Consider the following 17,970-nt stretch of genomic DNA (forward strand, 5'->3'; position numbering starts at 1 on the left):
AAACGTGCTGCTGCCACAAAGGCGGCGTGGCTGGAGGTGGCCGAGGAGGTCAGCAGCAGGAGCATTGTGCCACACCCCTGGATTCAGTGCAGGAAGTGCTTTAATGACCTAAGCAGGTCAGGAATGGTGAGTACAGTTGCACATTTACCTACATCTTGCTGTGAGCATCACCGCTCGCCCCCCTCACTTTGCCTTGTCAAGCCTACTCCATCACATCACTCCTCATGCCTACTTACCTTACAAGCGCACCCATCCTTCTCTTTCTATGCACTTCCTCACAACCGCATCTATATGGCCAACCACTGCTCTTGTAACTTACCTTGGTGATGAAACTTATGACAAAAAAATAATAATTAAATAGCGAAGCTCCTGGACCAAAATCCTTTTTACACAGAGATTGAAGCTCAGTATTTTGCTCTGTTTAAACAGCATGCATTGGACTAAGGTAAGATTTTAGAAGGCTAATCCTGCTGCCTTTTTAGACTCTTGGCAACAACTGGCGCCAACTTTGGGAGAACATCACATTTTCCTCCAGCTGTACCCTCTTATTATGCTGGCAAATATACAAAAGTGTAGAATCCTGAACATATTTCAAGAGATCTCTCAGAACATCTGAAGTGAAGAGTTTGACGCATACTTTTTTTGCTAACAGAACAGCAGTCTGTCCTTTCAAAACAAATGCATGTTGCACAGTGCCTTTTGCTGGTAGGGCTGGATGTTTTGGCATGCTTAGAAGATGGGCAACATTATGCCCTCTTCTGCTGCATCTTCTCCAACACTAACACATTTACACCATTTTCTAAATCTACAAAAACTTAGGATACTTTCCCTTCATGGACTTCCAATCGAAAATAGCAGAGATTGGTTTCAAAACTACTGAGAGTTGGGAGTCAGAACTCTAGAATTTGTAGCTACCTGACTGTCCCTATTAAGCACTCCTTATCATTGCTTAAAAATAGCTGCTTGCTTTTCCCATCTTTTTTTTTTAGTCATCATCCATAGTATCATAGAATGATACAGCACAGAAGGAGGCCATTCAGCCCATCGTGCCTGTTCCGGCTCTTTGGAAGGCTTATCCAAATAGTTCCACACCCTTGCTCTTTCCCCATAGCCCTGCAAATTTTTCCCTTCAAGTATTTATCCAATTCCCTTTTGAAGGTTGCAATTGAACCTGCTTCCACTACCCTTTCAGACAGTGCATTCCAGATAATAACTCGCTGCATACATTTTTTTCCCTCATGTCGCCTCTGGTTCGTGTGTCAATTACCTTAAATTTGTGTCCTCTGATTACCAACCATTCTGCCACTAAAAACAGTTTTTCCTTATTTACTCTATCAAAACCATTCAGTATTTTCAACACCTCTATCAAATCTCCTCTTAATCTTTTCTGCTCCAAGGAGAACAACCCCAGCTTCTCCAGTCTATCAACATAACTGAAGTCCCTCATCCCGGAACCATTCTAGTAGATCTCTTCTGCACCCTCTCTAAGACCTTGACATCCTTCCTAAAGTGTGGTGCCCAGAATTGGACACAATACTCTAGCTGAGGCCTAATCAGTGTTTTAGAAAGGTTTAGCTCAACTTCCTTGCTTTTGTACTCTATTCCTCTATTAATAAAGCCAAGGACCCCATATGCCTTTTTAATACCCTTCTCAACTTGTCCTGCCACCTTCAGAGATTTGTGTACATACACCCCCAGGTCTAACTGTTCCTGCACCCTCTTTAAAATTGTACCATTTCGTTTATATTGCCTCTCCTCATTCTTTCTACCAAAATGTATCACTTCACACTTCTCTGCATTAAATTTCATCTGCCATGTGTCTGCCCATTTCATCAGTCAGTCTATGTCCTCCTGAAGTCTATCACTATCCGTCTCATTCTTTACTACATTTCCGAGTTTTGTGTCATCTGCGAACTTTGAAATTATGCCCTTTATACGCAAGACCAGGACATTAGTATATATCAAAAAGAGAAGAGGTCCTAATACCGACCCCTAGGGATCACCAATGTACACCTCACCCCAGTCTGAAAAACAATCTTTCACCACTACTCTCTGTTTCCTGTCCCTTAGCTAATTTCATATCCACGCTGCCACTGGGCTTCAATTTTGCTCACAAATCTCTTATGTGGTACTTTATCAAAAGCCTTTTGAATGTCCATATACACAACATCATCCGTACTACCCTCATCAGCCCTCTCCGTTACTTCATCAAAGAACCCAATCAAGTTAGTCAAACACGATTTGCCTTTCAGAAATCCATGCTGGCTTTCATTTATTAACCCATACTATTAAAAAGATATAAAAACAGAAAACACTGGAAATACTCAGCAGGTCAGGCAGCATCTGTGGAGAGAGAAACAGAGTTAACGCTTCAGGTCGATGACCTTTCGTCAGAATGAGTTCTGATGAAAGGTCATCGACCTGAAACATTGGCCTGAATTTTACCGGCGCTGAGAGGACAGGATCGGAGGTGGGTCAGCTGTGAAATCTGAAATGATTTACAGCGGGTAGGGAACCCGCTATCAACCTGCCTCCATGCTAGTCTCCCAGGTGTTGGGTCTGTCAGCGCTGAACAGACCCAACACCAAGCGGCGGGGGAGGCAATTTAGATTATTAAGAGCTTGTTAACAGGCATTTAAAAACTATTTTAAGCTCACCTTTAGATTTTTTAGAGGTCAGGAGTCGGGTGTCGTGTCAGCATGGGATGATTTACTAACTTGACAGCTGCAAATGGTCTATAAAATCTCCCATTTCATAGGTGTTCACTTTTCAAGGTTAAAAGCTGTTGCTTACTGCATTTGGAAGACAGATTGAGCTTTATGCAGCTAGCAAGTGTTTGGAGCAAACTCTTTATCCAGTATCACCTCATTGGAACAACCTCTCTCAACCTCACCTGCCTTCTATTCTATCAGCATTGCTGCCCTTAAAAAAATCTCACCTTGGTCCTCAGAATCCCACCACGATCAGCCCCAACACCAGCAGCACCAACAACAACACCAACTGTCTCTGCAATCAACTGATGCTGCACACAGGACACAGGGCATCAGCACCCGACCACATTGCTGCCCAGGACACCAGGGATGGCCTCACCATGGCCAGATTTAGTTCACTTGACGCTGTCACCCTGGCTGCCACATGATGCGCCAGGTTAACACCACCCCACACCAGCACCATAAAGCATTCCTACAATGCCCAAGCCATTCCTTTCACACTCATCACCATTGCAGGGGGGTACTCTTATGTCTCACCATTCACTGCAACTCACTAAGCCACTTCCAAAGGTGTACACAGATCTGTCCAATAAGGCAAAGTGTGGAAAATAAAGATTTCAATGTTTGACAGAAAATTTACATTAACATTGGCGAAAACACCCAAGTGCCTACCCTTGTGTGTTGTCAGTTGGTATGCTTGCATTAGGATGAGGGTGAGTGTGAGTGGTGGCTAGTGAGATGGGGATGTGATGATGTAGATAGAGAGGGATGGGTGGAGGTGCAAGGTAAGTTGGTGTGAGTAAGGATGTGCAGGAATAGGGTTGGGAAGGCAGAGTGATGGGGATGTGATGAGTGGCACAGCAGGATGAGGTTGAGTGTAGTTTTGCAGTAACGTTTCGTGATCTACTGAGATCATTGAAACGTTTGTGGTACTGCAGCCTGGTACTCCTGACGACATCCCTGCTTGTGCCCTCCTCTGCAATGTGCAACCAGGCTGCGTTGGTGTCCTGGGGACGTCTCTTCTGCCCATGGGAAGGGAAGAGGACCTCCCTGTGTGCTGTGACTCCCTCCATAAGCATATGGAGATCAATTTGGACATGGTCCCTTTAAGGAAACCGGCTGATGACGAGTCATCAAATGACATCATCGGACCCGCTTCCTTTTAATTGGCCGGGATCCCCGCAGGATGGGCTTAACAAGCCCTATTAACGGAAAATCCTTTTGACAGAGCGGCTGCAGTGGGAGCGAGACCGGAACCCGCCAACTACCACTCCCGCCGCGATCCCGCCTCCGCTGGAAAAATCCAGCCCATTGCTTAAGATAAAAAATCACGGGATTGGGGGTAATATTCTGGCATGGATAGAGGATTGGCTATCTAACAGAAGGCAGAGAGTTGGGATAAATGGTTCATTCTCAGACTGGCAATCAGTAACCAGTGGTGTTCCGCAGGGGTCAGTGCTGGGTCCCCAACTCTTTACAATCTATATTAACGATTTGGAGGAGGGGACCGAGTGTAACACATCAAAGTTTGCAGATGATACTAAGATGGGAGGGAAAGTAGTGAGTGAGGAGGACATAAAAAACCTGCAAGGGGACATAGACAGGCTAAGTAAGTGGGCAGAGATTTGGCAGATGGAATACAATACTGGAAAGTGTGAGGTTATGCACTTTGGCAGGAAAAATTGTAGAGCAAGTTATTATCTTAATGGCAAGAAACTGGAAAGTACTGAAGTACAAAGGGATCTGGGGGTCCTGGTGCACGAAACTCAAAAGGTTAGTATGCAGGTGCAGCAAGTGATTAAGAAGGCCAATGGAATGTTGGCTTTCATTGCTAGGGGGATAGAATATAAAAATAGGGAGGTATTGCTTCAGTTGTACAAGGTATTGGTGAGACCGCACCTGGAATACTGCATACAGTTTTGGTGTCCATACTTAAGAAAGGACATACTTGCTCTCGAGTCAGTACAAAGAAGGTTCACTCGGTTGATCCCGGGGATGAGGAGATGGACATATGAGGAGGGGTTGAGTAGATTGGGACTCTACTCATTGGAGTTCAGAAGAATGAGAGGCGATCTTATTGAAACATATAAGATTATGAAGGGGTTGGATCGGGTGGATGCAGGGAGGATGTTCCAGATGATGGGTGAAACTAGAACTAGGGGGCATAGTCTTAGAATAAGGGGCTGCTCTTTCAAAACTGAGATGAGGAGGAACTACTTCACTCAGAGGGTGGTAGGTCCATGGAATATGCTGCCCCAAAAAGCTGTTGAAGCTACATCATTACATAAATTTAAAACAGAAATAGACAGTTTCCTAGAAGAAAAGGGAATTAAGGGTTACGGGGAGCGGGCAGGAATTTGGACATGAGTCTAGGTTCGGATCGGTCATGGCCCTGTGGGTAGCGGAGCGGGCCCAGGGGCCGTGTAGCCTGATCCTGCTCCTGTTTCGTGTGTCTAATTCTGTTAGATTCAGGAGATAGTCCTGTCGTAGTGGATTGGCGGTTAGGATCAGATCAGCCATGATCTTATTGAATGGCGGAGCAGGCTCGAGGGGCCAATTGGCCTACTCCTGCTCCTATTTCTTATGTTCTTATGTTCTTATGAATAGGAATTCTGTCTGATTTTTTTCTGAGCTCAAGCTTTTTGAGGAAATGATGGAGTATAGTGATAAAGAATAGGCAGTGGAAGTTGCGCCTGTGCTAAACTTCTAGAAATCATTGGTTAGGCAGCAGTTAGAATATTGTGTACAGTTTTGGGCACCCTTCTTCAGGAAGGATGTCAAGGCCCTACAGAGCGTACAGAAGAGATTCACTAGGTTGATACCAGGGATGAGAGGCTTTAGTTATGGAGAGATACTAAAGAAATTGCAGGGGTTTTTTTCATTTGAACAGCGAAGGTTAAAAATAAGTCGATCGTATTCAAAATTATGCAAGATTTTGATAAGTTAAATAGGGAAAAACTATTTCCATTTCTCAATTAGCTGAAATTAGAGGGCATGAAAAGAATAAAATGAGAGGAGACTTTTTTTAACACAGAGGATTGTAACAACAGGCAATACTCTACCAGAAATGGGAGTGGAAGCAGAATCTTTAATAGCTTTTAAAAGAGAAGTGGATAAATATTTGAAAAAGAAAAACGTTAAAGAGTATGGAGAAAGGGCAGGTATATGGAAATAAGTGGATAGATCTCCAGGCACTGGCACTGGCGCGATGGTCGGAATGGTCTCCTACTGTGCTGTACAATTCTGTGATTGTAAGTTAACCGTAGCTTCCCAGTTGAAATCAACTAACTCAATATAGACCAAGGATTGGAAGTTGGGAGCTTTCTTGCTTGTATGTCTCAGTACCGCACCATGTAGTGCACCATGAGCCACTGTGGAAGCTCTGCAAATTATTTCTTGATGGACTTGTGCATCAGTGCATATTCTTTCAAACTACTTTACAGATTGTTCTACTGTTTCTACCCTCATTTCCCATTCATAGAAATGTTGTAAAGCAAGCATGAACAGATTAAAAGATCAACCCAATGCTGTGGACTACTCATGCTAACATTTCATGACTAATGTAACATGAATAATATCAGTGTTTTATACCTATTCAAATGTGAAAAGGTTTAGGTGCGCATGCAGATAAAATGCAAGTTAGTATTGGGTTAGGAAGATTTATTACCTTAAATGGTGTCTGTTCTAATTTCTAAATAGTTCTTAATACATGCACTCTTATATTGCTTTTCATGTTAAAATGTCTCAAAGTTTTACACGATGAAATACTTTCTGAATTGTAGTGACTGTTATTCTGTAGGCAATTTAAAATGTTCTACTATATAGATAAATGACTGTGAAATATTTTGCATTGAAAGCACACTAAAGTAAACCTTTGATAGAAAGCAGGCCGTGCGCTTTGATTAGCATTATTGAGTTTGTCACTGAAGAAAGTCATAGAAATACGGTAGTGTTTTAAAGGGTGAGGGAACACAGAGGTTTTGGCCTCGATATTAACCCCCCCATCCACCCCCCACGATGGGCGGAAGATGGTCGGGGGCTGGGTTAAAGACTTAACTATGGGGAACGTGTCACCAGCTCGCCGCGCACGTGGCCACCGCCTTTTTTAAGGCAGCGGATATCAGGAGGTCTGAGTGTCCCCTGTGGAGAGGCGGGATAGTTCATAAACCCGACTTAAAGTTCACTGCTGCTGCGCGGGTTTCCCGGGGTTGGGAAACCCGGCAGTGAAAGGGAGGCGGGAGCTGCCGGCTCCACAAGGTAAGTTCCTTTTCCACCCCTCCTTGTGGGCCAGAATGAGCAGGAGTGCTACCCCAGCCCCTCAAGGAAGCCTGTGGCCTCCCCCCTGCCAATCGCGGCTTTTCTCTTCCTCCTGCCGCGATCGCCGACTTCCCCCTCCTCCAGTCCCGCTGGCCTCTCTCTCCTTCCAGCCTCGATGGACGATCTCTTTCCCCCAAGCCCTGATCGCCGACCTTCCCTTCTCCCGATTGCCAGGGACCGTCCCCAAGGGTCTCAGGCTGGGGCCTCATGCCACTGGTGTCCCCTCCCGGCCACCGGCCAGCCCGTCAATTTGGCTGGCTGCCAGATGGCAAACGGAACAAAAAACTGCTAGAGGCCTTGTTGTTAAGTTCAGCAGGACCTTCCTGTTCCCGGCCTTGCCGTTTTCAGCTTCCCTCGCATCCTCCCCACCGCCCCATAAATATCGGGGCCTTTATGTAGTTACTATGGCTGAAAAGGACACTGCTTTTTACGAAAGTTAAAATGATGCTGTTCCCACCTGGCCAGAGGTTTCTCATTCTATCAAATACTCCTCTTTAGTTTTTTTTCTCTTTTAATGAGAGAGATTAATTTTGCTGAATATAAAATAACATAAGAAATGTCTTGTGCAGCGCAGAGTCATTGGCCCAGAAATTCGGGTCAGGGGCTTCCCGCGGGTGCAAGCCCCCGACCTACACTTACATATCGCGCTGACATTTGAAGACTGGGCCTGCGTGGATTTCCGGTCTGTGGCCCGGTTCAGCTCCCGGCGCGCTGTGCGTGCGTGATCCAGCGGCGTACTTAGTGCGATGAGCCTGCTGGGATCACGTGAGCACTGGGCAACCAATGGGAGTTTACAAAAGTCCATTCATGAGTTAGACATAAGACCTGTCAAACTCATGAAAAGTCCGGGCGCCCAAAACACTGCTTAAACTTTAAATAAAAGTTTTAAAAAAATTCCAATAATTAAATTAACTATTAATAACTTTAAAAAAAACTATTTTAAACAATTATTCAAATTTCTGCCAAAAATTTTTTTTCAAGAAATCGGGTCCAAAAATACACTTACCTTACTGTAAATTCTTTAAAAATAATAAACCTGTGGAAAAAAATTTCTAACTTTAATTATTAGACCACTTACCTTATAAAACTAAGTCCTTACGTCTGCTTTTTACATTCGTAAAAAGTGGAGGCCTTCACGCACGGACAAACCTGTCAAAAAAAACGAAGTTCAACGCGTCCGCGCTGCCTCAAACGTCGCTAGGGAACCACCTCTTAACCCCTTGGTTCAGAGGAGAGGAAATGCCGGTTTTCCGCGCATGCGCTGTGCATGCTGAAATCCGGCACTTCCAACGGGCCCACGCATGAGTACCCCGTCCGTACTCACGCGTTGGGACCGGAATTACTGGGCCTTTGTTTATAGCAGCTACAGGATTTCTACATGTTCTATGCCATATTAACTTGCAACTGAATTTGGCGCTTTTACATATCTATCCTGGTTTCCTTTCTCCCTGCTGGCTGTTTCCTGAATCTCATGACCAGAAGTTAAAGAGCTGAACAGTTAAAAGTGCACAAGCTGTGATTTTTGTGGCATTGGCACTTATATTACAATTAATTGATGTGATTAGAAAATTGTTGGCTGAGTTCCTAATACTTTTAGATCCAGTTCTGCAGAGAATTTTCATAACAGTTTTTTTTTCTCTTTTTCCAAGTTATCACTTTAAATGAGGCTAGTCAGTAATGCGCAGCCTCTGAATTACAGTAACTGTTCATTTTCTAACTCTGGAATCGTTTTTTAAAAAGCTTCTAATACAGATTATTCAATTTTGATTATTGCCCTGACATATGAACATGATTTAACATCAAATACAGAATTTATATAGCCTTCAATGTAGCAAAACATGTTAAGGTGCTTCAGATTTGGACGTCAGACCTAAGCAGGTATAGGATTAAGATGAAGGAAGGTGGCCAAAGGTGTTGTCGTAGAGGTATCAGTGAGCAAGTGATCAATCTCTGGATCAGCTACGCCGTTAGTACTGATTCATTCAAATGTAAATTAGATTCCTTTCAGAAAATAACATTTTGGGATATGCAAATATGAGTAATTTGAGACATGACATGTGGTAAGTGTAGCATGCTTGGGAAGAACAGGTGTCCTCGGAACTATGGTTCCTAAAGCTCGCTACCACTGGCGTTTTCCTCACCTCATGTCTAGGTCTGTTGTAGACTCATTGATAGAGATTGAAATCCATGATTATTCAACAACTCTTATCATTGTATCATGCGAATACCAGGATGGTAGAAGGCGAAATTAGATGGACCTTGGTCTCTCTTCGTCTAGCAATTCCTATGTTCCCAAGAGGTATAAACACTCCTGAGTGTGTGTGCATTTGTGTGTATGTATGTGTGTATATTTTCTGTATTTGACTTTCAAAATGCTATTGTCACTAATTAGATTATTTTCCACTTTGCTTTATTTGACAGACCGCATTGCATAAAGATGGCCAGTGCTGCTGATGATCTCATTGGAATTCCATTTCCAGACCATAGCAGTGAGCTCCTTTGTGGTTTGAATGAACAGAGGCAGGATGGCCTTCTCTGTGATGTTGTCCTGATAGTAAAGGATCAGGAATACAAGACCCATAGGTCAATCCTTGCTGCATGTAGCAAATACTTCAAGACACTGTTCACCACAGACACTCTTGCAGACCAACACAATGTTTACCAGATTGACTTTGTGACACCAGAGGCACTTTCTGCAATTTTGGAGTTTGCTTATACATCAACCCTCACTATTAGCAGCTCAAATGTAAAGGATGTTTTAAGTGCAGCACAGCTGTTGGAGATCCAGTGTGTTATCCAAGTATGTGTTGATATCATGGAGTCAAGTGGTGGGGTGAGCAGTGATAGAGGAGATCCAGAAAAACAATCCAACCAAGATCTTCAGGACAATCCGCTCCAAGAAGATTTCAGAGAAACCCCCCAACAAGATCTCGAAGAATCTCCCCAACAAGATCTTGGAGATCCTCCTCAAGAACCTATCAATGAATCTGAGAAAAATTTCCAAGAAGGTCACCACTGGAATAAGGAATGTGATTTTCAAAACACTTTGACCAGCAAGCTTGTAGAAAAGCCATGCACAGAACTGCCTCAAGAGTTCTTAAGCCAATTTACAATTAATGATCCTGGTGGACGCTTGGGACCTGTAAGTGATTTCTCCTTCGAGTCTCTATTAAAAGAAGGGCTAAGTTCTAGAGGGAATTTACTGAATGGAAGGACCAGCATGTCTCCACTCAGGCCAGGATTCTTTCCTCCCTTCTGGAATGGAGGTTATAATGGTTTTCCTCAGCTTGTGGAACACCAAGATGTGGACCAATTGCCCCTTAACCTAGTAGTGAAGAAGGAAAAGATCAAGGAGGAGGTCAAGGAGGATCTGCCTTCAACCACAAGTCTTTGTGACTTTTTTAAAGGTATTATGGTGGAAAACAGCCGGAATAACCTTGGAACATTAAAGGAAGAGCTGGACTTTAATTCCTATCTGAATATACTAGGTCCTTCCTATTTGGCAGCAGTCTATCCAACTTGGCCTTTGGAATATGAGAAAAAGATGAGACCCAAGGCATCTCAGCAGTGCCCTATCTGCAACAAAGTGATCCAGGGAGCAGGGAAGTTACCACGACACATGCGGACACATACAGGGGAGAAACCATACATGTGCAATATATGTGAAGTCCGTTTTACCAGGTTAGCAGCAATTAATGTTTGTTTGTCCATCCTCTGTCTAGGTATATGGCTATGCAATAATTCTAGTAAATCAGCATCCAGCACCACACGTCATCCTACATGGAGATTATCATAGCGTCTTAATCATTCAAATATGAAGGTTTGGTGTTTGTGGAATAAAAAGTCTGATTCTAAATACAAGTCAGTTGAAACCTAGTTTTCTTAATGAGATGGATAGGCTCACATACAGGATTTTTCTGAACATAACCTGGAGTATTCCTTTAATGTTAAACCAGTACAGACAAGCTTACTGCTGATGTGGCAGTTTTTCTTCTCCCCACCCCCCCCTCAGGCAAGATACTCCACTGTCTTGACTACCTCACCTAACAACTTTATTGAGATCTGACAGTGCTCCTCATAAGTGCTGTGTTGTTGAGAGCTAGAACCCAATACAGGAAACTTTTTTTTTTCCGGCACCGACGGGACCGACGTGGTGCCGGTTCATCAAAAATTCCGGATAACCAAAAGCTATAGTAAAAGATACGGAGCTGAGAGCTCCGTATAAAGCAACAAACCCTGTTGCTTAGCAACAGGTTCAGAACAATGGCCACAAGTTCCAAGCGTCTCTGTAGCTTAGCAACAGCTGCAGCCACACCCTTGCACAGCAACAGATCGAGGAAGGCAAGTAATAAAACTTACCTGAACCTATTCCTGAATTTTGCCAGTTAACCGAGATTTCCGGTTATTTAGGAGCAAGCATTTTAATCATTTCTTCACTCAAGTATGTGACCAAGTTCTTTTATTTATCCAATCTTCTGTTAATCCCAAATTGCTTAATTCAGATGATCTGATCATTTATTTTTGCAGCACTAAATTCCCACTTACTGTGCTGTTTACATGCTTAATTCAAATTATTGGATAATTCATTTTTAGCACAAAAACATCGACAATAATTAACAGGAGTAGATTGTATAATATTTTTAAGTTGATATACCAAGTAGACAGTGTAATGGCATACATAACTGCATATCAAAAGTTCACCTGAATATGATTTTAAAGTTGATTTTTAAATTGTAGCTATTTTAAAGGGACCACTCTTTCAGTCTCTGAGATATGAATCTGTAAATTTATACCACGGTATTCCATGGGGCTGAGGTATTGCAGCTTGGTCAGTTACATGGGGACATTGTGATAGAAAAAATCCATGGAGGCATTTTAATAGACATTTTTTAAGATTAGAACCACTTCAAATAGGATAAGGATATTTTAAATATACTAGTTATACATTTGTATAAGAGGAAGTGTAGCAGCATGGATCGAAATTTGGTTGATGGAGTGGTTGAAGCAGAGACCATTGCATGTTTTAAGGGAGGAGTAGATAAAGATTTGAAGTGGAGGAATGTACAGTGTTATAGGAAGGAGCAGAGCAGTGGACTTAGTTTTGGGTTGCACTAGCAAAGAGCCAGCACAGACACACTGGGGCGAATGACTTTCTTCTGTGCTGTAAATTTCTATGAACAGACTAAATGTTTTGAAATCTTGGGTAAGGGCAATGGACTGTGGGCACCAGCTGGTCTTGGAGATTGCATGAACAGTCCAAAAAAACTAAGATTGGTATTAGAAATTGAGGATTAGTCATGATTTATATATTTATATATGCAGAAACATTATGAAAGGGAAAAGTCTTGGAAATAAAGCACGTTGAAGAAAATTAAGAATTCTGGAGTTAACATAGAAAAATCCCAAAAGTCTGATATATGACTGCCTTCTTTTTCCAAGCACAAAAATGAAAATCAATTTAAGATTTAACTGAATAGCTAATTGAAACTATAAGACTTCATCTTTTAATTTCTATATTGTTTTCCCACTCCACTGCTGAAAGTGCTGACTCATGCTGAACGACAGTTCCATAGACATCGCAACCCTCTGGTATCTTGCCTAGACATTGAGTGAAGGCAATTGATTCATCTCTGGAGGTCATCTAAACCAAGCCTAATACTGTCCTCTCCACATGTCGGATTACTAGAAGGTGGTCAGGAGCAAGAACCTTGGCTGGTTCTTTATCTCCCTTTCCAGCCCAGGGATAATGGAATTGCATTGTGCCAACTTCTTCCTCGGTTGGAATCAGCTAACTTTACACAGATCAGGAAATGACCTTGGGTCCATTCTAGTCTTTATAGTTCAGTAGCACACTGGACAACAAGGTTACCTACTTTGTCTATCAATGAATGAAACATTCGTATTAACTGATGTTGCGGATTGAATGGTCCCTTCGGGATGCTAAAAGGGGGGGGGAGGGGAAGATGTGTTTGGTGGTGGGATCATGCAGAGCTGGCGGAAATGGCGGAGGATGATCCGTTGAATGTGGAGGCTGGTGGGGTGGAAGGTGAGGATAAGGGGCACACCATCGTGGTTCTTGGAGGGAGGGGAAGGGGTGAGGGCAGAAATGCGGGAAATGGAACAGACACGGTCGATGGCCCTGTCAACCACAGTGGAGGGAAATCCTGTGCTGTCTCACAGAGTAGGGAACAGACGCCCAGAAAAAATGCTATGCCAATTTACACATTAAAAAAACAGTTGTATAAATATCCATTAAGAACAGGATTAAAGATTATAAGGATAAAGATGATTAAATACACTATGGAACATTAATGAAAAAGCAAAATACCGTGGATGCTGGAAATCTGAAATAAAAACAGAAAATGCCAGAAATACTCAGCAGGTCAGGCAGCATCTGTGGCGAGAGAAACAGAGTTACCGTTTCAGGTCAGTGACTTTTAGTCAGAACTGGAAAAAGTTAGAGATATAACGGGCTTTAAGCAGGTGTAGAGGCAGGGAAAGGGGGGAGGGGAGGAAAGAACAAAAGGGAAGGTCTGTGATAGGGTGGAAGGCAGGAGAGATTATAATAGAACATAAGAACATAAGACGTAGGAGCAGGAGTTGGTCATTTGGCCCCTCGAGCCATTCAGTAAGATCAGGGCTGATCTGATCCTGGCCTCAACTCCACTTCCCTGCCCGCTCCCCATAACCCTTGACTCCCTTACCATTCAAAAATTCCAAAGATTCACGATCCTCTGAGAGAAGAAATTCCTCCTCATCTCTGTTTTAAATGGGTGCCCCCTTATTCTGAAATTATGCCCCCTAGTTCTAGATTCCCCCACGAGGGGAAACATCCTCTCTGCATTTACCCTGTCAAGCCCCTTCAGAATCTTGAATGACAAAAGGGATGATGGTGCAAGGCAAAAGGTGATGGTAATGGGACAGGTAAAGAAACAAAAGATGGCTCTAGAGGAGCTGTAAATGGGAATAGCAGAATCATCGGCAACAGCTGCCGTCCGAAAAAATGGGGGCAGAGGTTATGATCTGAAATTGTTGAACTCAATGTTGAGTCCGGAAGGCTGTAAAGTACCTAATCGAAGATGAGGTACTGTTCCTTGAGCTTACGTTTAGCTTCTTTGGAACAGTGTAGGAGGCCGAGGTCAGAGTGGGAGTGGAGCAGAGAATTAAAGTGACAAGCGACTGGAAGCCTGGGATCACGCTTGCGGGCTGAACGGAGGTGTCCACAAAGTGGTCACCCAATCTGTGTTTGGTCTCCCCAATGGAGAGGAGACTGCATCGTGAGCAGTGAATACAGTATACTAAATTGAAAGAAGTACAAGTAAATCGCTGTTTCACCTGGAAGGAGTGTTTGGGGCCCTGGATGGTGGGAAGGGAGAAGGTGAAAGGATAGGTGTTGCATCTCCTGCGCTTGCACGGGAAGGTGCTGTGGGAAGGGGAGCAGGTGTTGGGGGTGATTGAGGAGTGGACCAGGGTGTCGCAGAGTGAACGATCCCTTTGGAATGCTGAAAGGGGATGGGAGGGGAAGATGTGTTTGGTGGTGGGATCACGTTGGAGGTGGCGGAAATGGCGGAGGATGATCTGTTGAATGTGGAGGCTGGTGGGGTGGAAGGTGAGATTAAGGGGCACACCATCGTGGTTCTGGGAGGAAGGGGTGAGGGCAGAAGTGCGGGAAATGGAACAGACATGGTCGGGAGCCCTGTCAACCACGGTGGAGGGAAATCCCCAGATGAGGAAAAAGGAAGACGTATCGGAAGCACTGGTATGGAGGGTGGCATCGCCAGAACAGATGCAACAGAGACGGAGAAACTAGGAGAATGGAATAGAGTTCTTCTAGGAAGCGGGGTGGGAGTAAATGTAGTCCAGGTAGCTGTGGGAGTCAGCTGGCTCACTATAGAACATGCTAGTTCATGTTCTGTTGGGACCATGGATGAATCACCTTTGGAATGCAGCTGCTTAGATTCTAAGTGTGTATTTTAAGGTTCAGTTAATGTTCCGGAGATTTTCTCAATTACGTTTGGGGTCGGAGGGAGAAATCTCATAGACCTCTATCTTGAAATTTTACCTTTAATTAGTTGATGCCCTCCTGTTGAGTGGAGTCTATATAGCGGAAATTGTATGAAATGTGTGGAGAGAATCAACTATATGAGTGTGGTGCCTTTTTATTTACTTTTATATTTTCATAAAGTATTGTTTCCTCAAGATTTGTGAGATTGATGTAGGATTTTATAAGTGGTGGGCATAAACATTTTGAGGAGTAAAAAATGTTTGTGGCATTTTTGCCAGGTTTTAACAAACAAGATTGTGTTTCCAACATAGGATCTTAGCATTCAAGTGTGCAGAACTTGGTTATAAACTCACTGTATATGCCATGTTCAGCGATCTGGAGTTGGTGAATGAGAACTAATATACATGTACAAATACTTGAATGAGTTTAGCGGCCTCCTATGCCAGAATATAACCTGTACAGTCCTCTGCTGAGGGCATTAGGAGATCTTTGCAACACACAATAGCAATTCCATGTTTTGAGAATTTATTAGCGATCAATGCTTGTTGGCTCAGCCATTGGATGTTATTTTATTTACTTGATTTTGGGCTATTTTTGCTGAAAGTTTTAATTGTTGGTGGAACCTCCAAGGAATGTTTAGTGCTGCCTAGGTTTGGTAAAATGTGACGATGAGCATAACATCATTTGTATTTTCCCCTGAGTTGCAGAAATCTGCAGAGATCTGAGTGGTAAGCACTTACACGGCCCACTGTGCAGCTGAATGCTGGGTGGGGAATTTTGAAACTTTTTAAATAAATATAATTACAAAACCTGTGACTGTAATAAGTGCTCAATTTTCTCTCTCTGTCAGCAGCTTGTGGAAATTAGATGGAACCTTTTTTCTTATTCATTCTTGGGATGTGGTCGTCGCTGGCAAGACCGGAATTTATTGCCCATACCGAGTTGCCTTATAGCAGTTTGATACAACTGAGTGGCTTGCTAGGCCACTCCAAAGAGTCAGCCACAGTGGTGAGAGTCTGGAGTCACATATAGACCAGACAGGGTAAGGACGGGAGGTTTCCTTCCTTAAAGGACATTCGTGAACCAGTTGGATATCTATGACAATCCAATAACTTCATGGTGACCTTTTTATTTCCAGATTTTTTTTAAACTGAATTCAAACTCTTAAATTGCCATGGTGGGAATTGACCGCATGTTCCCTGGATTATTATTGCAGGCCCCTGAATTACTCGTCCAGTAACATAACCACAACGCTACCATACCCGTCAAAAGTTTAAAGTGTGCTAATCTGTAAAAAATCATATTTCCAACTAGAAGTTTTATTAAAATAATGAGGAGTAATATTTTCTTTAAACTCAAAGGGGGAAAAATTGGGTTGCTTTGCACCTCTCGTTGGGCGCAAGTTCCCTCATGCCCAGGCAAGGCGCCGCTAACGCCTCCTGCGAAATTCAGCAGGAGGTTAGCGGTGGCGGTAGCCAGTAGAGCCCCGTGCCGCATTGCCGCCGGCGATGACAAAATCGCCATGCGCAGCACCCCACTTGCGTCCTGGTCATAAACTTCCCTTGCGCCCCTGACCTAACGCTGAATGATATGTCCGACAGGGTCAGGGGGGCGTTTATGCAGCCGCGGCAGCACTAGTAAAAGGGGCAGGTGTCGGGCAGCCATTTTTTTTTGGCCAACTGCCAGCACCTGCCCCCTTCCCCTTTTTTTTCTTTGGGGTGCCGGCTGCAATCGCTCAGCCTGGCAGTCCTCTTGAGTTGTTTTCATGGCACCCCACTCCTCGGTGGCCTTGCAGGGCCCTGGTGCGTGCAGTGATAGGCTCCTCCCCTTTAATCAGGGGGCGGGGCCTGCAATGACGTGGCGTTACATGCCGACATGCATGGCGCTGTTGCACATAGCACCACGATATTCAGTTGTAGTGCCCAAGAAGGAGGTGGTGCGCTTCCAGTAGCGCCCCGCCTCCTGCTTGGGACACTACTACTGAATTTCCAGTGGAGGGGTGCTAACTTTTTCGGGGCACTGGCGATATTAGCGCCCCAAAAGGGGGTGCCACCCAATTTTTCCCCCAGTCTTCAGTGTTAACGGGAAACTTGCAGAGTTTTAATTTTTTTCAGCTAGTACTGTAGGTTTATAAATCTTTACAAATAATGCATTTTCTAAATCCAATTTTATAAAACTAGAATTACTTCACTTAATGGTTTATGAACATTTGAGTTGAAATCTGCCTGGGAAATCAATGCGACATCTCTAAGACACAACATATTATTGCAAATCATAACTTGAACCAATCAAATCTCTAAACTTTGGAAATGTGTTTAATTTTATTTAAAATCTGTATTGCTAGCAGTACAGATTTTACTGCCAGCATTACTGCTTTACTGCATCCAAGATCTAAGATAGAGCCATAATAAATAATTCAAGTGCAGTAAGAAAGGGTTTGTTGTGTCAATTGTAATTGAACTGAATTTAGAAAATGAATGTTTCCTTTAAAAGAAGTTGCCAACCTGCTTTATTACTGTTGAAAGGTGCTGCAGTTTGCATTCAATACATTTACACTTGGGCTCCATATTTAATTATTATGGTTCAATGTAGCATTTACTCTTTGTGGGTGGGTGACACACATAACTATATGTAGATAAAAAGATTGAGCGAACATGAATAGATACCATTGTGTATTAATACAAAGCAAAGTACTAACTTAAAGGCATTGAAGCTCCTAGACTGCAACAATAAGATATGTGCAGTATATCGCTCCCCTTTAACAATAACTTGCACTTCTAGAGCACTCCCCATACACAGGAAGACGCCCCAAAGCACTTTATAGGTTGGAGGGAAAACGGTGTATGGCGAGCAGGAAAGAAATGGAAAAGTTGTGGCACGGAGGCCAAAGGCATGGCCAAACAGAGAGGTTTTTAGCAGATTTTTAAAGTTAAGAAA

At 43.4% G+C, this 17,970-nt stretch overlaps 1 protein-coding gene across 5 annotated transcripts in view; it reads left to right on the plus strand.

Moving 5' to 3' along the window:
- The window catches only part of zbtb7c (zinc finger and BTB domain containing 7C), a 275,904-nt gene that overhangs the window by 250,641 nt on the left and 7,293 nt on the right, over window positions 1–17,970 (plus strand). For all 5 annotated transcript variants that reach the window (XM_085975157.1, XM_085975150.1, XM_085975143.1 and 2 more), the window contains one exon: window positions 9,450–10,709. In XM_085975157.1, coding sequence (XP_085831283.1) covers window positions 9,466–10,709 — 1,244 coding nt within the window. In that variant the 5' untranslated portion in view covers window positions 9,450–9,465. The remainder of the gene's footprint in view (window positions 1–9,449; window positions 10,710–17,970) is intronic.

Source organism: Somniosus microcephalus, chromosome 2, assembly GCF_052327205.1.
Source record: "Somniosus microcephalus isolate GS21.2 chromosome 2, FLI_Smic_1.0, whole genome shotgun sequence".
Taxonomy (NCBI): domain Eukaryota; kingdom Metazoa; phylum Chordata; class Chondrichthyes; order Squaliformes; family Somniosidae; genus Somniosus; species Somniosus microcephalus.